Source organism: Chenopodium album, chromosome 16 (assembly GCF_948465745.1).
Source record: "Chenopodium album chromosome 16, dcCheAlbu1.1, whole genome shotgun sequence".
NCBI lineage: Eukaryota > Viridiplantae > Streptophyta > Magnoliopsida > Caryophyllales > Amaranthaceae > Chenopodium > Chenopodium album.
Window position 1 is genome coordinate 2,010,564 of NC_137849.1, and position 23,490 is coordinate 2,034,053.

General features: G+C 33.4%; 3 protein-coding genes across 5 annotated transcripts; 2 read left to right on the forward strand and 1 right to left on the reverse strand.

Annotated features, from left to right (window-relative positions):
- Positions 1–1,428: 1,428 nt before the first annotated feature.
- Positions 1,429–2,427, forward strand: LOC145586002 (uncharacterized). Its single transcript, XM_081642702.1, has 3 exons — positions 1,429–1,762; positions 1,847–1,975; positions 2,132–2,427. Exons 1-3 carry the CDS (start codon positions 1,429–1,431, stop codon positions 2,425–2,427), a joined length of 759 nt encoding a protein of 252 aa, XP_081498828.1.
- Positions 2,428–5,486: 3,059 nt separating this feature from the next.
- On the forward strand, positions 5,487–18,346 carry LOC145586041 (pentatricopeptide repeat-containing protein At3g58590-like). Of its 3 annotated transcripts, XM_081642755.1 has the most exons (6): positions 5,487–5,646; positions 6,935–9,597; positions 14,035–14,216; positions 15,112–15,169; positions 17,397–17,626; positions 17,768–18,346. In XM_081642755.1, exon 2 carries the CDS (start codon positions 6,942–6,944, stop codon positions 9,246–9,248), a length of 2,307 nt encoding a protein of 768 aa, XP_081498881.1. In that variant the 5' UTR covers positions 5,487–5,646; positions 6,935–6,941; the 3' UTR covers positions 9,249–9,597; positions 14,035–14,216; positions 15,112–15,169; positions 17,397–17,626; positions 17,768–18,346. The 3 variants fall into 3 exon arrangements, with proteins under 3 accessions (XP_081498881.1, XP_081498883.1, XP_081498882.1); XM_081642757.1 differs by lacking the exons at positions 17,397–17,626; positions 17,768–18,346 and adding an exon at positions 17,139–17,205; XM_081642756.1 differs by lacking the exons at positions 14,035–14,216; positions 15,112–15,169; positions 17,397–17,626; positions 17,768–18,346 and adding exons at positions 9,927–10,000; positions 13,277–13,411.
- LOC145586042 (putative inactive purple acid phosphatase 27) lies at positions 15,466–23,256 on the reverse strand. Its single transcript, XM_081642758.1, has 13 exons — positions 22,807–23,256; positions 21,946–22,033; positions 18,668–18,937; positions 18,324–18,432; positions 18,108–18,222; positions 17,868–18,000; positions 17,421–17,608; positions 17,131–17,317; positions 16,948–17,015; positions 16,670–16,763; positions 16,373–16,561; positions 16,109–16,189; positions 15,466–15,974 (listed from the first exon to the last, which is right to left on the reverse strand). The coding sequence occupies exons 1-13, from the start codon at positions 23,169–23,171 to the stop codon at positions 15,918–15,920; spliced, it is 1,944 nt and encodes a 647-aa protein (XP_081498884.1). The 5' UTR covers positions 23,172–23,256; the 3' UTR covers positions 15,466–15,917.
- Between the last annotated feature and the right edge of the window lie 234 nt (positions 23,257–23,490).

Consider the following 23,490-nt stretch of genomic DNA (forward strand, 5'->3'; position numbering starts at 1 on the left):
CAGACACTTAAGTAGAACCTTTATAGACCAATTTTTGTCCGCTAAAAAAACCAGGTACTACAATTATGCTAGTTTTAATTGATGTAATGTTACTTTTATTATTTTAAATTTCCTTTGTAATATTTTGTTGTTAGTTCTTTCTTAATGCAATGAAGTTGAAGTTTTTATTATTAATTCTCTATTTTTGTTAACATCATAAATTATTTATTGCAAATAATTAAATTATTAATATCAACTCCATCTTGAAAAATGTTCTATAGTAACTTTTGAAAATATGTAAAATATGACCGACCTACAATAATGCTACATTGAAATGTCACATGTGTTGACAGAAAATCTATATGCATCATAAGAAAATCTTATCTTTCACTGTTATGTGTACACATGAATTGAAATGTCATACAAAAGAAACATACAAACTCTATCACAAAGGTAGAAAATCTGTAAACCTTATCGAAAATCATATCTCTTATACTTTTGTGTCAATATATCATAAACACCAGTTATTTGTTTTGAATTATTTAGAATTTATATATAAGGGGGTTGTACTTCATGGTTCAAATCATAAAAATAAGTATCATTTCTGCAACAAAACTCTCCTCCTCTTAACCAAAAAATATTACAAAATGAATTCTGATTCAAATTCTTCTAGTTCATCTAGTTCAGGGTTATTTGATTACATGGTGAACGACTGTGTAGAGTGGCATGAATCAATTACCCAAAGGCGAAAAGAAGAAGAATTGATCGAGGAAGCGATCAATACAGCCGTTGTTCCCCTTGTAACCTTTACTCACTCCTAAACCTACGTACCAAAGGTGGTATGTACCAAGAGATTGAGAATATGCTGATGTACAATTATATAACGACTACTTTAGTCCCCAACCATTGTACACAGACGATATGTTCCACCGACGGTTTCGGATGCATAAGAATGTGTTCACATGCATTGTTAATCAACTAAGAGAAAGTAATTTTTACTTTCAACAAAGGTCGGATGCCACCGGAAGACTAGGTGCATCCCCCCTCCAAAAATGCACTGTAGCAATTTGGATGTTAGCATACGGTACATCCAGTGGCGGATCCAGAAAATAATAAATGGGGGTCCAAAATAAATTTATAAAGGGGCACTACTGGTGTCCGATGGACGGTGCCACGGTGGCAAAGTCGGGTTGGGCAGTGGCAGATCAGATGTGAGAGTAGCAAATATAGGTGTCTGTTTGTATTTGTGGGTTCCTGGAGTTGGAGAGACAAAATTAGAATATGGGCCCTAACCTCTCGTAAAAGGTGATTAGATGACCAACAATTTTAAAAAAATAAATAAAAGAAAACATTATATCTAGTTGTCTTGGACTCTTGGTTAGTAGATCTTTAAGTGATGACATTAGAAATGCGGGTCCAAATTTATGGGTTTTTCTTCTTTTAATCTATATGGGCCTAATGGACCTGATTTATTTTTCACAAAATGGGGATGCAGCTGCACCCCACCTGGGCTTTATAGGTCTGCCCATGGGTACATCAACCGTTGCAGTTGACGAATATCTTAAAATCGCATCAAGTACCGCAAGGGAATGTCTCGCTCACTTTGTTGAAGGAGTCGTCTCTGAGTTTGGACTGGAGTACTTGAGGAGGGTGAATACAACGAATACTGAACGACTCCTACGTGAAAGTTATAGTCGTGGATTTCTTGGTATGATGGGAAGCATTGATTGCATGCACTGGGAGTGGAAAAATTGTCCACGTGCTTGGAAAGGAATGTATCAAGGTAGAAGTAAAACATCAACCGTGATCTTAGAGGCCGTTGCTTCACAAGACTTGTGGATATGAAATGCCTTTTTTGGTACACCAGGTTCTTGTAATGATATAAATGTCCCCCAACGGTCACCAGTGTTATCTGATATATGTGAGGGCCAAGCTCCAGAGGTTAGCTTTAATGTCAACAGAAAGACATACAATATGGATTATTATCTTACAGACGGTATCTATCCAAAATGGGCAATATTTATCCTAGCAATCAAACACCCACAAACCGCTAAACACAAATTATTTACCAAGAAGCAAGAGTGTTATTGAAAAGACGTTGAACGTGCCTTTGGAGTGTTACAAGCTCGATTTGCAATAATACATCAACCAGGTCTAGCATGGTCGACTGAAATTTTATGGAAAATCGCAATGGCTTATATTATCATGCACAATATGATTGTCGAAGATGAGCGAGATGGATATTTGCATTACGATGCATCCGAATTTATCAATGATCAACCGCAAAATGTAGTTGGGTCATCATCTGGTAACAACAACCAACCATTCACCGTGAGAAGTGGACGATTGGATAGGCTCAATTCAAGTGGTTATACGGCAAATAGAAATAATGTTCGTGATAGGGAGACCCATATTGCATTAAAAAATGACTTGGTTGAGCATATATAGGGATGTTTCAGCAACGAATGAATAGATGAGCAAAATCACTTTTAATGAAGATTGTATTTTATATTTATGTGTATCTCTTTGTTTTATAAACTATGTAATTTAAATTTTACATTACTATTGTATTTTTCATTTCAAAAATTAGAAAAAAAAAGGCTTACATATTTAAGTGATTATTAAGATTGTATTGTAGTAAATATAATGCTCTAATTAAAATAATAAAACAATTAACAATGTCTTAGTTTTATTACATAATTATGTAAGTTCAATAATTACAAATTCAAAGAAAGAATAGATGATGGGGTATTGATAAAAATTAGGAGAGAGAGTAGTGAGTAACCTTATCATTGTAGATAAAAAAATAAGGTAACTCATAATAGTAACTTTAAGATAGTGGAAAGTGAGGTGGAAGATGATTCGGAAGAGAGAGAAATAAATGAGATGAGTTGTAATGGTTGTGAGTTACCCACCATTGCTCATGCTCTTATAGAAGAGAGAGAAATAATAAAATATAACTTAAAGTTACCAAAGATAGAAATGATGCATTTTAAAAAAAAACACACCCCAAAATGGAAAGTGATGCTTTAAAAAAAAAACGGAGGGAGTATTAAAATATTGTTAATAGTATAATGTGTGATCCAATTTGAGTACAAAAATGATACGGAGTATACTGTATATAGAACTAGAGGGGGGGGGGGGGGGGCGGGGGGAAGAGATCAATTAGTGGGTAATTTATACATTTGGATTTACAATTCTATATTTCTATGTGCATGTGTTTATTTTTTTAATTTTTTATTTTTTTTGGCTTATTAGATGACAGACTAATATATATTGCTATTTTGATTTTTGATACTACATTATTTTAGTGATTTTATTGAATAAATTGTTAAATTCAATAGTTTAAATATATTGTGTAAATTGTTACATGCTATATCCGTGTACTCTGTTTTGAGATTGAAAGTTTTCCCGTATTTGTGTTGTATCCATATCCGTATTCGAACCCATTCTTGAGCAACCTAGGCACAAAGTAAAGACATTGGAGATATATTAGTAGCATAATAAATTAATAAAACATTTGTTTACAACTGATTTACAATAATATTAGTACAGTGTAAATTGAATAATATTTGAGAGCGTATTGCATGCGGATGTCCGCACAGAAATTTTCGTGCGGATGGCTTGGCTAATATGTTTTACTTGTTGGCTTATATGTTTCATGTGTTAGCTGATATGTTTCATTTGTTAGCCGATATGATTTTTGTGTTGACTTTTATATTCTTTTTGTTGGTTGATATGTTATTTTATTTTTTGATGGTTTCTTTTGTTGGCTGATAGCTGACATTATTTGGCTTATATGTTTCTTTAGTTGGCTGATATATTTATTTTGTTGGCTGATATGAGTATTTTAATTGTTGGCTTATATGTTTTATTTTGTTGGCTGATATGTTTATTTTGTTGGCTGATACGCTTAATTTGTTGGTTGATATGTTTTTTCTGTTGGCTGATAAGTATCTTTTGTTGACTGACAACCTGATATACTCCTTTTATTGGCTGATAAGTATATTTTGTTGGCTGATATACTCCTCTTGTTGGCTTACATGTGTTCAATCATTAATTGGCTTACATGTTAAGTGTACTGGATGATATATACGAACTTATTTTATTTCCTTCTCTCTCCTCTTTCCCCTTCTTCTTCCTCTATGTACAAACTATTTGGCTCCTCACGCCACAAATTCTCACGCCCACTCTCACCGCACCCACCAACCACCAACCATCGACCACCAAACCCACCACAACTCCCACCGCACTCACCAACCACCAACCATCTACCGACTGAACCCATCACCACCAACTCTTTCTCTCTCTTCCTCCATTGTCCCCCAATCACAACACTAGGGTTTTAATCGCAAAACCACCATTGCTGCCACCATTTTCTGATCGTCATCGTCGTCATTGATGTCTTCATCCACCATTTTTGTCATCGTCTTTATCGTCGCCGTCGTCTTCATCGTCATGTTGTCTCCTCTCGCAGCCAATAGTTTGTGATACACCCAATAATTTGTGATAATATATTATGACAACTTTTAGCCAATTGGGTCAACTTTTTGTCTTTTTTGGTAATTTTATACTCGATCCTATTTTAATAGACAACGAAATAAAATTTTAAATTTTACAACGGCAATATAATTATTTTCGATCACTAAGATTTGATTTTCAGTCATATAAAAGAGTTTACCAATAAATTGTAAATTAGATAACTTTTATTTGTATTGGATAACATTATTTTTGGGATAACTTTTTATTCATTTTAAGGTAATTTTCGATCATTTTAATACAATATTACAACATATGTACAATTAATGTTGTACACCCGATTGTGATAAAAAACTTTTGTGTCCATTCGGTTTACAATAACATTAGTGTACATCGGGTAACTTTTAGCCAATTTGGGATATACTTTTGCCTTTTTTGGGTAACTTACTAATTAAAACATGATACGATCTTAATGTAAATTAAAACTACCACACACGCTCGTACTTTAGGGCCTGCTCTCTTCAGCTTAATTTCAGTTCATTTCAGTTTAGTTCCTAATTTCCTACTCTCATAAAATATTCAGTTTAGTTCAATTTAGCTCAGTTCAGTAAATCGGAACAGACTCTTAGTCTCTTAGCAACTTGACACCCAAAGCTTACTACATCCATACTGGGAAAACTGGCTAGAATAGAGAATTAGAGATAGGGGTAGTGAAACCTACTGATTGTAAATTAGGGGTGATATATTTTTTAATTAAAAAAAGTGATTAATTCAACAAAAGGTACATTCAGTCATTTAGAAGTGGTTAATTTTTTTTTTTTTTAAAAAAAACCCTTTTACTAATAGAATCTTGCTAACGAGCGTCCCGTGGCGCTAGATAAGGAATAATTATATTGATCGAAAGAGTATTAAGTTAGGAATGCATGACAAAATCACGCGTCGTTGTAATTAATGTTAGTTTTACTCTAATATTTCCATTTTTAATTATCTTATCATCTAACGCCTCGGGTGCTCGTTAACTTTTGCCTAAGTAATAAAAGTTTTTTTAAAAATTGAAAAATTTCTTTTGCTGAATTCAAAGGAAATTGTTGCTCCCCCTCTCTCCTCCATTGAAAGCATACTCTGAGTTTTCCATTAAAGCAGCTCTTGAGCTTTCTCTCTCCTCCATTGAAGTAGCTTCATTCTGAGGTAATCTTTCATCGACATTTTCACATTCAAATATTAATCTTTAATTTAGTCATTGCATTCAATTTAGGGTTCTTCTAAGGTAGAATATTGAACTATTGGTTATCAACACTGAAAGATTATAACGACAAATTTCTTTGCTAGATTATAGTCAGTTTAGGGTTCTTCTTAGGTAGATAATTGAACAGTTAATTATAATAACTTAATGATTTTGACGAGAAATTTCATTGTTAGAATTTCGGTTATCATAATTTTAATCGAGAAGAACTTAATCTGACAATGGAGTGAAATGTGGTTGCTAATGTGTTACAGAACCCTTTGATGTTAGTACAGAACTATAAAAATGGAAATTTTCTTCCTGGAATTCTTAAGCGAGAAGAATTCAATCTGATAATTGTGTCAAATGTGGTTGCTAATGTGTTGCGAAACCCTTTAATGTTAGGACGGAACTATAAAAATAAAATTTTTCTTCTTGGCCGAGGTGGCCACCTCTGCTGCCTTACCTCAGAGACGGGTGTTGCTTTGAGGATGGTTGCAGAGTCAACTTAAGAGGTGAGGATTGAGGAGGGTACTTAAATGATATGATTAGCAATGAGGATTGGTACTGCAATTGCATGTTCTTAAGGTGATTAGTGGAGCTTATTATTATAAAAACTACTCACTATCCAAATGAAAGACGATTGATTATCGACCCAAGAAGATAGAAAGTCCCAAATGCAAAAAATGGTTATGAATAGAGTTGAACCAAGTATCATTGCAAAGGCTTAATAATTATAGGGTCGGGATGTCCTGCCTTCTCAACTGGATGTGAAGTTCTCCCCTCATTCGATTCCATTGGCAGGAAAATATTTCCTCATTGCTTCCCGTAATATCCTTCCTATCACGTCATGGGGGTTTGTAGGAGGCTCGCTTGGAAAGGCTGCTATACTATACCTTTTGCACTAACTCTAATCTAGTACTCAGCAGATATACTATACTAGTCCTTAATTGTTGTCGTGAAATCATGTCTGATTTTTACATGATATTCCCTACATTGTCTTTATAGTAAAATTTTATGCTACCATATGATATAGAAAAAAAAAAAATCATCGTTAATTAAGCAATTTATTACTCATAACTTTGCCATTGTTGGTATTAAGAATACACTCCATTCTAGCACTTATGTTTTCCTTTTATTATTATTATTATTATTATTATTATTATTTTTTTTTTTTTGACTTTGGGTTGTAACTTGTAAGTGTAATTCATCTCTGAACTTGGGTCTACTTGACTGACTTTTCTTCTTTAGCAGGGTGTACATGATCACCTCTTATATACCAAGCACAAGCCTCCGAAAATCTTTGTGCTCTGTATTGTTGAAATTGCCTTGTTCTTCTACTGCTAATTTAAGGCATTGTCAATTGTTCTGTACACTCCAACATACTTTAATTGGATACCAAGATGAACAGCTTCATGATTTCCTGCATAAATGCACTAAAGCTGCAACCCTCAAAGCAGTACAATCCTTACATGCTCTTACCATTACTCTGGGTTCATATGCTAGACAATCAACCTACTTTGCTAACAACATTATCTCTTTGTATGCGTGTTTTCATGAGTTACAGAGTGCACATAAGGTATTTGACGAAATACCCCAAAAGAACTTGGTCTCCTACAATGCTTTAATGAGTGCATATAGTCGCAATGAGCAGGTGGATGATGCTTGGGAACTCTTTTCTTGTATGTGGATTTGTGGTTTTAGACCGACCCAATTCACTTTTGGTGGTCTTCTCTCTTGTTCTTCTTTGGACTTGATGAGGGGATTTATTTTACATGGGTTAATGTTGAAGAATGGATTGCTATTTGCTGAACCTCATGCTGGGACTGCTTTAATTGGTATGTTTGGCAGACATGGGTGTATTGACAAGGCTGTTCGAGTTTTTGAAGATATGCCTCACAAGAGTCTGGTCACATGGAATTCTGTTATATCTTTGTTAGGATATCATGGGTTCATGGAAGAATCTATGCTTTTATTTCGTGAGATGATGAGGGCAAGTTATAAGATTTCCGAGGGCTCTATAGTTGGTTTACTGTCTGGTTTTACGGGAGAAAAGGCACAAGAATTAGGACAACAAGTGCAAAGTCTAGTTATTAAAACTGGTTTAACTCATGAAGTTTCTACCTCAAATTCCCTTCTCAACATGTGTGTGAAATGCATGAACTTTTCTTTGGCTGTAAAAATGTTTGAGGCGATACCATTTCGTGATGTTGTGACATATAATACCTTGATTGGGCCGTTGGCGAGAAGTGACAGTCCTAGCAGGGGATTAGAGCTGCTCTATCATATGCTCTGTGAAGGGATTTTGCCTAACAAAACTACTTATGTTGGTGCTATCAATTGTTCGGCCAATCTGCGGATACAACTGTGTGGAGATTATGTCCATTCTAAGGTTATAAAAAACTCAATGAAAAATGATGTTTCTGTGGGTAGTGCATTGGTTGACTTCTATGGGAAGTGCGATATGTTAGTTTGTGCTCGACGGTGCTTTGATGAAATATGTGATAGAAATGTTGTTTCATGGAACAGCTTGATTGCAGCTGTCACTTCTAAAAGTCAGAGCAGCTCTGTATCTTTATTTCAAGAGATGCTTCAGTTTGGTTATTGTCCTAACGAGTTTACATTTTCTGCAGTGCTGAAAGTATCTTCTGTCCTTGAGCTGCAACAGCTCCATTGTTTGATTATAAGAACAGGATACCTTCAACATGAGTATGTGTTTAGCTCGCTGATTACCTCGTATGCCAAAAATGGACTAATATCTGATGCATTGCTCATTGCCAATTCTGCGGAGACACCAATTCCAGTGGTTTCCTCCAATGTCATAGCTGCTGCTTATAGTAGAAAGGGGGAGTCTGATAAATCTATGGAGATCCTTTCTAAGCTGGATGAACCTGACATTATTTCTTGGAACATTCTAGTGTCTACTTGCTCTCATAATGGCTATCATACTGAAGCATTTGAAGTTTTTAAGCACATACTGGAACTTCAAATTTATCCTGACAATTATACAATCGTGAGTGTCCTGTGTAGTTGCACCAGTCTGCGCTGCCTTGCTTTTGGTATTTCCATCCATGGTCTCCTAATTAAGTCCAACTTTGAACGTTGTGATACATTTGTTTGCAACACCCTAATAGACATGTATGCAAAATGTGGATGTGTTGAAGATTCGGTGAAAGTCTTTGATGCTACACAAGATAAGAACCTTATTACATGGACTACTATAATTTCTGCTCTTGGGCATCATGGCTTTGTATTACAGGCCTTGGAAAGGTTTAAGGAAATGGAGCTCCTGGGGATCAAGCCAGATACTGTATCATTTGTGGCTGTGCTTTCAGCATGCAGACATGGAGGCTTAGTTGAAGAAGGAATGGCGTTCTTTTCACGAATGCAAAGGCTATATGATCTTGAGCCAGGGATGGATCATTATCATGGTGTGGTGGACCTATTAGCTCGTCATGGGCATTTAAAGGAAGCAGAGCAAGTGATCGCTAGCATGCCATTCCCTCCAAATGCTCTTATATGGCGTAGTTTCCTTGAAGGCTGCAAGAGACATATTTCTAACCATTAAAAAGTATGAAACTGAACCATATGCTTATGAAATTGATCTGAGTGTGTAAATGGTGAAAACACTGTAGCAGCTACATGCACCTGAAGATCACATGAAATTTGTTGCTTTTCATGTGCGGACTCACTTCCTCTTAGTTGGTCTTCCTCCTTTTCTCCCACTATGTCCTCAGCACTATATATCTCCCCTTTCACGCTGCTTCTCTCATTACCATCCTCTTTCTCTCTCCTAATTTCCTCCCAATTGAAGAACAAATCCAGAAATAACAGTGAGAGTGATCAAGAATATGAAGACAGTAACGGTGCACAAGCCAATTCAAGCTTTTGAATTTGATGGAAATCGCTTTTATCTTGTAAGTTCTTTTATTTTGGTTTACTGTTAGATTTTAGAATCTGAGTTTATTCTTTGATTTTTATTTAAATAATGTGATATTGAATTATTGAATTTTGGGTTTGTTAATTTTAACAATTTCCAGAAAGATGACAAACTTCTCATTACATATTATAACCCTCTAAGCCATATGCTGGTATTAAATAGGAAACCATTAACCATCAATTTAATCTGGCATTGTTGGTTTCACCAACACTTGTCATTTTGGTTGATTGTTTTATGTTGCAGTTAATGTGAATTAGCTGGCAATATGCCCTAACTTCCTCCTTTTTTTTGCCCCTTTTTCCTCAGCACAACATATCTCCTCTCACACTGTCATTCTTCTGCCATACTTACCACCATTGAAGATCCTTCTAATGGCTTAGGTTTGGGCTCCCTTTCTTGCTTTTCATTTTATAATTTAAATAGAGCTTTATTTGTTGTTTTTGATTTTCATTTACGGTTTGTTGAGATACCAATGTGGAAGGGAAAGGGAAGGGATTGAAGAAGAAGGCAGTGGGGAGAGAAGGAAGGGAGAGGAAAGGAAGGGAAGAGAGAAGGTAAGGTTACATCATATAGTTTATTAAAAAGGGAGTGAAAATGAATCCTTTCATTTCCTTTCCCTTCCCTCCTACTAAATGGTATCCAAACAAGGGCGGATGGATCCCTTTTTTTCTCCTCTCTTCCTTTCCCTCCAATTTTCTCCATCCAAAGATTCCAAACAAAGGGCTATTTTTATAATTCCATTTTTTGGTTATTTATTAATTGATGGCCATTTTGAAATTTGCTCTCCCCCCCCCCCCCCCCAGATTTCTTCAAATTTTCTGAGCTGATTTTCTCGGTGACACTCATTATTGTGTAAATGTGTGTGTTTCTAATGCATCATAATCTCCTCATCAGAACAAGGGCATGAAAGATGATATTCCTTTGGAGTTTCTTGAGAGGGTACATTTTATTAATCTCACTTGGATTTTACTTCTCACTCAAAGATATAAAAATTATATCACATTCATAACTGTAAGGTCTTTGGTGCATTGCCTCCATATATTTTACCTTTCATCACTTTCTTTGGTCCGGATTTGTTAGTATTATGTAATTAGCTGTAGTCATGGTGATAATGTTGGCACTTTTGGCAGTAATAACTTATAGAGTGGCATCTTTTTGCATGACTCATCAGTAAAAGTGTGAAAAGTCTTTTGAGGTGAAATTGCAGTCAACATAGTTGAGGTTCATTATATGTAGGATACTGCAAACGTGTGGAATATTAGGTTGTGCGCATTAGTTGAAATTCATTTGGAGGCACCTACTCCCTGCATGCTGCATATTATGCTCCTTAATTTAAATCTACACACTCTTTCCAATAACATTTTCTTACTCTCTCTTTCCTCTACATAAAATTATCCACTATCTTCAATCTGTGTACCTTTTTATTCCACTAGCAATTACATTTCCCACCAAAGAAAGAAACTCTTTAAAATTCTGCTATTTCCTATGATGAAATATATTGCAGGACACATGGAGTTCTATATTAATTAGCTTTATTTTGATTGTCTTGGAGTACATTCTTTTTACTTGAAAAAATATGATATAATATATTGGCTTGTGCAAGGAATCAGACTAGGCCTAGTATCCGCTTCACTTATGCAAGGAGGCCCAAGAATGTTAGCAATGCTTGAGAAGGGAATTTTGTTAGAAAATCAGTTTTGGATGGGAGAGGGTAAAATAGTAATCCATAAATAAATTAGTTATGGAGTTTGTTATTTGATTCCTTTTGCTAGCAGCTTCTAGAGTCGGTTGCTTGCTTCAGTTTTGGGTATTAATAGGGAATTGGGGTCAAGGGAAATGCATGCAAAAATTTGTTAAGAAGTTTGTTGTGGAGAGAACCTTCCTCTCGAAAGAAGGCTCGTATTGTAAGTTACTTTGATTTGCAATACAACTATCCCTTGGCTGCCATTGTTACTCTGTTTTCTTTGCTTTGACTACTCTGTTCTGTGCTAAATCCTAGCAAATTGAATGAGCTTAAGTTTAGTTGTAAAATGAATTTGGTACCCCGTATTGCCATTATTGGTCCTTATTAGAACTTATTTTTCACGTTTTTAATTTTTTCACAATTTTTTTAAGGGTGAAATAAAAAGGCCTTAGAAAATTATATTTATATATTGTTGAAAAAGGTACAGTTTTGCGAATGCACATAGATATTCTAATTTCTTGTATACATCCCTTTTCCTTTTCATTGATTCTCCATTTTGTTTGGGGACTTGTAAATGTCACAGTGCTTTGAAACCCTAGTTATTATTAGTCTTACCAATAGCTCATTAACTGAAATTACTCTATCATTGAACTATAACCTTAATCTAAATCTATTGGTGTCATATTTCTTAACACCAATATTTGATCCATATGTGCCACATACATAATCTACACTGCTGTTGGAGGATTGAGCTTTAGGCTTGTAATGATGATTTTTGTCTTTGACTGGGGGAGTCTGTAATGCTCCAAAGTAACTCATTGGTTGTGAGAAGTTTAGTTTGCAACTTTATCAAGCACTTGGTCCCTTTAACTTATAGCAATATTTTGCTAGGTTTTGTGATCAAAGTTGAGAATCTTCTCCAAGAAATCTCTCATTTGCTTATAGCCTTATATAGGTCATGTCTGACAACAAGTAACCCAACCTGATCAGAAGACTTTGTTTATCAATTGTGTGTAAATAATCTAATTATTGTGATGATAAGTAATTTGCTTTGTTTTTTTTGTACTTTCTTTCTTTTTTTTGTACTTTCTTTGTTCTGTTTTAGTTTGACCATATATTGTAGGGATGTTTGACATTGGTTCTATCATTTTCAGATTTTTGGTCTGGTTTGATCTTATTTCATGGTCTGGATAAACATTAACTGTATCTTTCATCAATGTATCCCGTTAGATTTGTCCCAATGTGTAAGTAAACAAATATTAGATCTTCTAGTTTGATTTTGTTTTTTAGTCTGATTTGATCTTGTTTGATTCTTGTAAGTATAAATAATAAGTTTATGAAATAAGTTGAAAAGAACAAGTTCTTAATAAAGTAGCGTAAGAAAAGTGGTTGAACTAAAAATAAAAGAGGATGTATGAATTTATGATAATTAACTGTAAAAAGCTCTATGAATGTTCATATACAGTTGCGTAAGAGTACCTTAAATCCAAACTTATGAAAGCAAAGTTGCATAAATTATTTTACATGGACTGTGAAAACAACTTTCAGGCTCATTAATGAGCATTATAACTTTGTTATTTGCTCATGAACATGGAGGATTGATGGTTTTATGATTTTCTCAGAAAGTCGATATGCTATTTGTTTTGTGTATCTTCATTTTCTATTTGATGAATTCACAAGTCAAAATCTTCTTTTGTCACTACTATAATTTTGTGATGGAGGCTTAGCTATGTTTTTGTGTATTGACTCTAAGGTTGAAGATCACCAGTAATAGCTTTGTTTTTTCTGTGAATCTTGATTTTGTGTTTTATGTGCTATGTTATATGATAATTAATGATTGAACTTTTGGATGCAAGTGTAAAGCATAATACTTGACAACCCCTCCCTCCACCTACCAAAAAAAAGGGTTGGCTGCCTTTTGTTTTCAGCAAAAGAAATAATGTGTATTTCTTCTGCAATCTTGCATTTGTAGTTCACAACCTTGGGCTACACAAGTGAACAAGTTTTACATGCTTTAGCTGAAGTTTCTGTATGTTCGCCAACCCAAGAATTATCTACACCCTGGTCCACAGTTCTTTGCCAACTGCGAGAAAATGAAGTTTATGGTCTTCACTCTGATCCTCAGCCAACTGGAAGAAGAAATTCTGATGATGCATCTACTAGCTGTAGATATGTTGAGGGTAAAGGGCCATAATAAGCCATATCATAAGTCTTGGATTTTGGATAATTTATATCATTGATCTTTTTTGCATCCCTATTAATTAAGAAATCAAATTTCACTGTCATTTTTGTTTATATTTTTCCTCCATTTTCTTTCTTGCTGAAGGTGAACAAAAGGTGACTGGTGTAGTTAATCAAAACGGTCTTACTTCCTCATCAACCTTGGTCAGTAATCAACGAATTTACCTTTTTTTTAGAGGATTGCTGAAAGCTGCCAATTGCACATGCATGTTTATCTCTAAAAAAATATTAGAAAGTAAAAGCAAGCAACTAGCTTAATCCTTCATGCTGCGTTTTTCCTTCTGATTTTTCGATTTTATTTGGAAAGTTTGTTTATGTCTGTTTGAAGTGGATGGGCTACACGTCCGGAATTATTAAAATTTGAGGAGGCATATTTTTTTTTTGCTACATTTGGTTTCTATTGGCTCTATGGAAATTCTATTGCTACTTTGGATATACTAATTTTGTGAATTTGGTTTTCATCACCTTTTCTATTTGAAAATGTTTTAGGATTCTCAGGGAAAAAAGGCTAGTCAACCTGCTTGCCAAACCAGTCCAGTTGATCTTAGACTGCCACCACTTGAAGTATTGCAGAAGTTCGAAGATACATACGAAATCGTCTTGATTTTGGATGACCGAGAACACTTTGCCAAGTGGGTCACTATCTCTTTTGTATACTTCGGGCTGTGACTGTATGCATTCCTGTACCATCTCAAATTCGTTTTAATTTCACATCGTGGTGGTTCTGGCTTCTTTCTTCCTTTTGATTGTATGTTGTACTTTCATGATGAAATTATTGGTCATTAGTCATTAATATTAAGGCTCCGTTCTCCTCATCTTAGTTTTACTTATCTGAAATCTATTAAGTTAAGTTAAGTTTCTGTAAGATAATGCCTATAAATTTAGATAACATAAGGTAATATAAGGGCTAATAAATCCAGATAAGATAAAATTAGACAAGAATTGGAAAGTTCAGATAAGATCAATTTAAGGTTAATAAGGTTCAATAAGGTATAATAAAACTTCATTATAAGGTCTAATAAGGTTGAATTAGATAATACTGTATAAGATAAGATATTATATGTATGGACTAATAAGTTTAAATTAGATAAGGGTTAATAAGTTTAGATAAGATAAGTTTAAGGCTAATCAGATGAGACAATACTTCCTCCATTTCTTTTTACTCGCAACACTTTGACTTATGCACTGTTCATATACTCTTCTTTAACTTGTTTGAATGATCTATAGTTTAAGAAAAATAGTCATGTGGGAGTTAGTTAAATTTGCCTCATTCGTGAATGAAATAATGCATTGGTGAGCGTGAAATGAGAAGTGTTGCAAGTAAAAAGAAATGAAGTATAAGTCTATAAGATAAGTGAAACTCAAATGAAGAGAACACACTTAATTTCCAAGTAATTTATTTTTCTCATAATGTTTTTTTTTTTTTCTTCTTCTTCTGTGGGAGGATAATTTAGTAGTAGACATGCATATATACTGTAGCCTCATTGCTGATGTCTTCCTAGCTTCTTGATGATATGATTTGTGTACTTGCTGCTTGTTAGTCTGATTTGTCTCTTCTGGTTTCAGGACAAAGTCAAGAAATCTTAAAGAAAAGATCTTTGAGGAATATAAAATTCAAATAGAGGTAAATGTTTGCTTCTTAATATTTCTGTATTTTTGTCCAACTGTCGTAAAACTTGGTCTGTTTCTCACTTCAGATGTTCTGAGATTACACCCTCTTACAAAATTACATCATTTTTATTGTTTGGGTTTTTTAATTCACTATTATCCATTTAACCTAGTTAGTCAGCTTTTGATGATGAATAGTTATCAAAGTCATTAGGAAGGGAAAAATTAGAATGTGTTTCTCTCAATCTATATTATCAAGTCCATATTTGCCTAAATTATGAGACAAAGGCCTAAACAAATGGCAAAGAAAATTTTAGCTGCATAATTTTGTATCTTATAATGAAAAACTGAAATTACTGAATACAAACAGTATCACCTGAGTAACACCCAATATGAACACGAAAGCTTCCAAACACCACATACAAAATTCACATAACTTTATATAATTCCTTCCATCCTTTTCCTATCAATTTCTTATGATCATGTACGCATTTCATTTCATACAAAGTGCCAAATTTAATTTTTGAATGAATCACAAGAATGTACTATTGTATGTGTTGAAATTTCAGACACTATATATGATTCTATACGAAACTAGCTAGTTTGATTAAAAAAACTATCCTTGATCAACTCTTCTTCATCAGGACTTGAAATGAAACACGATGGGGACACACTCTCTGTCCTTGATTAGCTTTGATCTAGTTCTATTGTATGGGTTGGTTTGAAATGAAACAAGTGCAAAAACTGCCCTTCCTTGATTAAGTTCACTTCTTTATGATCCGAAATGAATCCTCGACTTGCCTTGTATTTGAGTCCACAAACTGCAAGGTATGAAAAGAAGAATTACATTCGAAAATAGTCACATAAGAAATTTTACCAATAGTGTCTAACGAGTGCTTTAATATTTTTTTTTTCTTTTAATGGATTCATAATGAGTTATTTTGCAAAAACAAACCTCAAAATTCAATTCTTTCCGTTTTGCATGTATTCTTGAATAACCAAACTTGCTAATCCTCTTTAAACTCCAATCTTGTGCCTGTAACAAAATAGTGTTAACAAACATTTCTATAATTTGATGAAGATTAATATTTAGAATGAACTGAAACTTATGTTTTTTTCGAAATATTCTTTTTTCAAAAAAATATAGTTGTTTAATTTATGAAATCATTCAAATAACATGTAAGATCTTATACTATGGAAAAAGTTAACAAGGCCTTACTATAGGTGAGAATTCATCCAAAGTGAACCCTGCCATCCCAATAACAGCTTGAACAGGAGCAGCATAGTTTGAGTTATTAAAAGTGTCTACTCCATTTGCATCTTTCACAGGTTTGGCTTTGCATTTTCCTTTATACAATGCACAAGTCCTCTCATAGTTGTGAACATGCCCGAATAACACCAAATCAACCTAACACAAATCATATACAGTTGTCAGATTTTGTATGAAACCAAAAATTTCATTTACTAGTGCAAATATATACTACTTATATAAATTCATTTGAGGGGAAGAATTAACCTTGTTTTGGAGTAGTAATGGCTCAACAAAAGTAACAAATAACGGATCAACACTGACTAGAGCCGATTTTGCAGAAGTGTACATTGGCCTGTGCCTGAAATGAAACCATAACTTTTGTGTCAAGATTGGCTTTCATTAAGGTTACAACTGTAATACTCCCTCTGTTCCTGAGTTTGTTTCCTAAGATTACTCTTTGACCATTGATATGTATAGTTGCACAGAAGGACTAGTTAAACCACTACGCAGCGAAGAATAGTGATGGAAAATATTGAACTAACCCATTAAATATTAGCCAAGGAGTTCTTGTCCTGTTAACTGAAGCCATATCTGATTTCATCCAATTGTACTGCAAAAGTGCAACGGAAGAAGGGTAATCAAAGGACCAAAAATTACTGAAAATGATGCAGAAAGAAAAATAATTTTTATTTAGGAAGAAATGAGGATTAATGATTGAATTATACCTGTTCAGAACCTGGCGTCCACTTATGCTCGGTTGAGATGACAGTGAAGTGAACAGGACCTTGTTCAATGGAGTACCAAGGCTTATCTTTTAATGAGGTTGGCATTTGGAAGTAACTCTCGTAAGGAACACCACACTCTCCACCGGAGTCTGGTGTTGGGTACACTGATCCTGAATCAGCATAGTCCCTATTGTTTTGGCAAGACAATTGAAACAAGAAAGAAGCATTAATAAAGATGCTGATTGCGAGTTTGTTTGGATTTTCAGATCAGATAAGAAGATATAATGAACCTTTCATGGTTCCCAATTGCGGTCATGTAAGATACTCGAGATGCTAAGGGTGTGATGAGGTGAAGAAAGTAGTCCCACTCGACTAAGAAACCTGTGGCATAACTGATGTCACCTATGTGAAAGATGGAGTCCACTTTGCCTGTAGCAACTTCCTCTGCCATTGCATCCACCACTGAGAGTGATCCTGGCTAATGCCATAAATTAAGGTTAGCTGGCTGGAAATTGATGAAATATGTTTATATGACTGCAGTCAAAAGCAGTTATTTAAATTTAGTGATGTTGATGAATGCAATATATGGTTAGGATTGTTGACTTACTACAATCTAACCCGCACTGTCAAAATGCAGGTCAAGAAAACTACGATTCTAGCCAAGGTTGTGGTCTTAAGCACATTAGGACTAATTCTGGCCTACATGCCTTAAAAGGAGAAAATGCTATGGCTCTTACCTGAATATAATGCTCTACTGTAGAATCTCGAGGAGCTTTTCCCATATCACCAAAAGCTAAAAACATCAGTTCATCTGATCCTCCTGCAGGCGGTGTTCTAAATTGGATCTCATCACTCCATCCAACTGCACCACTGCACAGCAGCGCAGCAGAAACAAAGTTTTTGAGAACACAATTCAAGACTTAAAGAACCAAGGGGGAATAAGACTATTGGTGTGTCAAACAGTAGAGAAGAACAACCTTCCATATTTGTAGGAAAATTTTGCAGAAGCCTGAAGTCCTGTTATAACAGCTGTATGTATATAACCTGGATCATGCCATCCAAAATCCTCTGCAGGACTCTTCACAATGCCACCTATATGATTGTATTATTTGGACATCCAAGATTATAAAAACATGTAAAATTTACAGGAAAAGATAACGAAATTTGCTCAAATATTAGCAATGGGTTATTACCACACATATCATCTTGTGTAAATGTTGAAACATTTGATGTTACTGATTTGCCATTACCATATTGAACTTGTTGAGGTTCCATACTTCCACTCACCCATGTTACTCTCATCTGCAGTTTTTGCTTAAATTATTACGAAGTTCATAATCTAAAATTCTAATCTACTAATCCATGACGACAAAGAAACTTCCAAATATATTTTTGTAAACTTTGGTACTTCCTCGGTCTCAGCTCAAGGTGATTGGTTAGCTCTTAGCTCTGAGATTAGACAGAGGGAGGCCTCAAATATTTATTACATAATGTTCGATTTGTCTAATTATCAAGTTTAGTTGTATATGTGTATTACCGAGGTAGCTGCTGAGTTCACGCTTGAAATATGTCCATAGAGTGGCTTATTAGGAGTAGCAAATGGAAGAGGTGTAGTTCTCTTTAAGATGCAAGGTGCATTAAAGCCGTTGTCAAAGAGCACAAATTGGATGTCTGTTCGTATGTTGATGACGTGAAATATAATTGATGAGGTGCAAGTTTTGGTACTGCAGCTTCCATTAGCTCCTTGTTTCTTGCATTCACTCTTTTTGCAGGTTAAGAAATCTGGATCGTTTTTCAGAAATGCAGCCTATAATTGTGAGCAAAGAATAAAGTTAGGAATAAATAAGTGTTACTTAAGAAACAATTTTATCAAATTGAAATCAATTTCGATGGAATCCCTTCTCGCAAAAAGAAGTAATATATGCTAAGTTCATATTGGATTATTGGTTACACACATTTTTGTATTCATAACAGACTTTCGGGCAGCGGGGGAACATAAGGGGGTGTTATGGGAAGTTTTTGAAAACCGGCGGGCTATTTGATATGTAAGAATGAGAGTTTAAGGATTAAAAGGTGGGATGAGTATCGAGTATGAGTATGAGTAATTGAGTATGAGCACGAATGTTATTTATTTTTACATAAAAATATGGTCATTCTTTTGTTTGGTTTTTGTAGAGAATACAATAAAAATATATCAACAAAAATATATAAGAACTGTACTTTGTGTACCCTAACTAATACTATCCTTACCTCGTTTTATTAAGGACAATAAAGTCATTTTAATTACGTTCTATTGTTAATCCTTAATACGAACACCATATCTTTATTTTGTACTTTACCCCTTACCCCACATGCATGAAGACAAAATTATTGACTCATTCGATCAAACTAGTCTAGGGCTTCTTCACATTTACTGAATTGAGCTGAACTAAACTGATTAGAGATGAACTGAACTGAACTGAACCAAAAAGAATATTTTATGAGAGAAAGAAATTAGGAATTGAATTGAACTGAAATGATTGGAGCTGGACTGAATTAAACTGAAATGAACCGAAATTAAGCTGAACTGAACATGCCCTAAGTAGAGTGAAATGAGGGGAAATGAGCAATCTTTAAAGAACAGATGGAGTTAAGTACTCGAATTGAATACAAGTTAAAAGTTTCTCTTCAAGATCAATGCATGTGTTGGTCCATGAGTTGATAGCTGGATATTGATTCTAATTCTAAGAGTTTGTGGTTGGTTTTTATTGAAGAAGTATGGATGAAAAGCATTCACAAAAAATGTTTGGTTACAATTTTGATACTCCGTATGTTTTTATCGAAACAGTTTGAATATAATTCATGTGACATTTGATGGCAATGTTTGTAGTTGGAAAAAGTTGATCCACATTCAACTGGTTCAAGATAATTCTAGTGCTACCAATTTAAGACACGATACTTATAATGTCGACCAATAATAAATGTGTGAACATAAACTAGTGGATTTAAATTGACACTTTTATTAACTTATAATACTCTATGATTTTTTTGTTATATTTTTTATTTTATTTTTTATATAGCGAGAAATAACTCAAGTGATTAAAGCTTTACTAGTGATTCTAAATGAATAAGAGATTAATTTTTATCACTCGTCCTTGTGGCTCTACATTTTTTATTTCTTATTAATTTTTTAAATTTTACTTGCAACACACTTTATATTTGAGGAAGTAATTAGAAAAGATAAACCGATGAATGAAGTTTTAAAATTTAAACCATAACTACTCAATATATTCTTTTTATAGGAGGTAAAATTATTCTGATTAATTTGTATGTTTATAGTCTAATATTCATCTTAGAGTGCTTGCCAAAATAATGTGTAGAAGTAATATATAAATGGAGGAAGTATATGTTAACCTCTTCAATTTTATGCAATTCAAGTAAAATGTTTCTTTATCTTGGAATATATAGAAGAACTATGTTTTCTTTTTTTAAGGCCAGATGGCATTCTAATTAGTTGTTGGTACAACTTTGTCAATGCTTCTATTATAATGAAAATTTATTCTCCATTACCTTATGATCGATCAATGTAGGGTCACTTGAGTTAGCTAAGAGCGTGTTCCCACCAACTAGAAAAATTGAAATATTTTATTTTTATATTTAACAAATGTGATCATTAATTAAATTCCTTAATTGGTTAGTAATTAACTAATTATAGCTTTAAAATCAACAAGTATGAAATATAAAAGTATTTATGGATCAAAACAATTAATTCTTTCTAGTACAATTAATTCTTTCAAAGGCCCTTAAGTGAAAGTAAGGATTGTCAGTTGGCTTAAACTTAGGGATATCGGTGGCATTGAACTTCTGCGGAAGAAGTTCCTTGTCCACTAAGACCCCTTGCGAGCTAATGCCCTGGAATCTATAGTCATTGGATATTTTGCTCAAGCTTTCTTGCATGAGCTCCATTTGTTGTTGTTTCACAGGGTCATTGATTTGAAGGGTTAAAAAAGTTTAGTCACAATCAATTCTTCTTAATAAAAAATATCTAATCAATAAAATTATATTGTGTACTAAATAAAATAAATTTTAATCAAGAAAAATATGTTTAGATCGTCAACAAATAGTTGAAATTCTTGAAAAGAATAATATAATTTATATATTTAAGTCTTTATTATAATATACATAGTACTAAAAATCTAACGTGTTAACAAGTCTAAGCTAGTTATTATTTGTTTCCCTATTATTATTAAAAACATGTTACGTGTGAACCCATGATGACATGATATAATAAACCTTAACTTAAGAAACTTCATCCACTAAACTAAATTATACCTTACTGATCATAACCAATTAAGGTAAGTTATAACTAAAAGTTTAGGCAATTCTTTCGTAATTTTTAGTTAAAAAGTAATTCAAGTACCATTTAGGGGGCCCCCCATTTAGATGTATGTGGATATAAACAACTTAACTTGTATCTTTCTCTCCTTTTCAATAAAATTTAGGCATTTTCCATGACATACCACATACATGATACATCTTAACTTCTACATTCCGCAACTCAAATGATTTATCATTGAACCGTCATACTTTATTTAATTTATATTCGCATAAAATACTTTATTCTATACTATGTTCGATCCACAAATAACGCATATATCATCTATAAGATGGTTACCACAACTTTCAACATTGCATCATATACTCTAATAATTGAGAGAATAATAGACAACATAAATAATTTGTTAATATGAATGCAACTTTGATATTCAACACTTCTAACAATTCTTATTAACATGAAAAATATGTAAAATAAATAGATAAATAAATAAGTGATACCTTGACAGGATAATGGCAAAGAAGAGGAAGATTACTCAAATCCCCAGTTTGTTTATACAACAAAGTGTTAAGAGGGCAGTATTTCACACTGGAAAATATCAACGTAAATGTTAAAACAAATTATTACAATATTCTTTTAAATAAATTTAGCTTTCAAGAAGTAAATGTTAAAACAAATTATTACAATATTCTTTTAAATAAATATAGCTTTCAAGAAGTGTAACAACAACATAAATTCATATAATTTTCAATTTTTCGTGTATAATAATTTGGTTGATACTTTTCAATACAATTAATTGTTAACATATAAATAATTTTATTTTAACTTCACTATAGTCTATATTCAGTTTGAATATCAAATGTAAAAATGTGAGTTTATGTAAGAAAAAACCGAATAAAATAAAAGAGCGAGTGTAGAAATGTGTAATTAAGTAAAATCAAAGGATCGAAAAAAAAAAAAAAGAAAGAAAAAGATATGTCAAAAATAAGGTAAAGCAGAGTGAATAGGACAAAAAAGAATTAATAGATTAAAATAAAACATGAGTAGAACTAAAAAAAATGAAGAGAGTAGTTAAAATGTTATGTATTAGTTATTAAACAAGTACCAAGTGGTACATAACTAATATGTTGAAACTAATTAACGTTCTCTTGGTAATTATTTTTAGGAAAATCAAATGATTATATGTGGTATACAAAAAGGAAATTATGAGTAGTTTGTTGTAATGTTTGAAAATTTCTTCTTTTTGAGAGAAAAACCCGGTTAATTTTTTACTCCATAACATTTTTGTGAGTAAATTAACCTCATGAACAAGAAAATGGCGTGATGACATACAATAAGAACGAGCTTAATTATGTACGTACCTAGAATGAGAAGGAGAAACCATGGCAACCCAATACTTATCAGACGGTCGTGATATACCGGAGATGGTGACATTGATGTATTGCTCATTAGAGAGATGTGAAGAAGTATTGACACTAATTTGAAGATAAGGGTTAGAAGAAAGACAATCAATCAAATGTCGTCTATTAAGTTTTCGAAAAAGGGGTATTTCATGCTCATTATTATGCGAATTTTCGGCCTCGAATTGGACATTTGAAATAGATGAAGATGTTGGAAGTGCATTAGAAATTGTTGAGCTAAGAATGAAGATTTTGATGATGAAAAATATAAGAAATTTGGGGTTGAAAAATGTAGGGAGTGACATGGTTTTACTCGTTCTTTTCATATATTTGTCACTTATTTTTGTAAATGATTTGCAAATTGTAATTAGATGAATTATATGATGAGTATTTATAAGAGTAGTGATGTGTAAAGTTTTAGTTTGATTTGCCTTTTTATGATGTGGCTTGTGATAAACCTTGAAACACTTTTTACATATTTTTTTTTCTTTTTTTGAAAACCTCTTTTTACATAATTTTGTGTTCACACCATTTTTTTTGGTTGGCATATTTTATTCACAATTTATTTTTATATGTCTATAGTCACCAATAAATGAAGAAATCATAATTGATGGGGATTATCCAATTTGATTTTTATAGTGTATA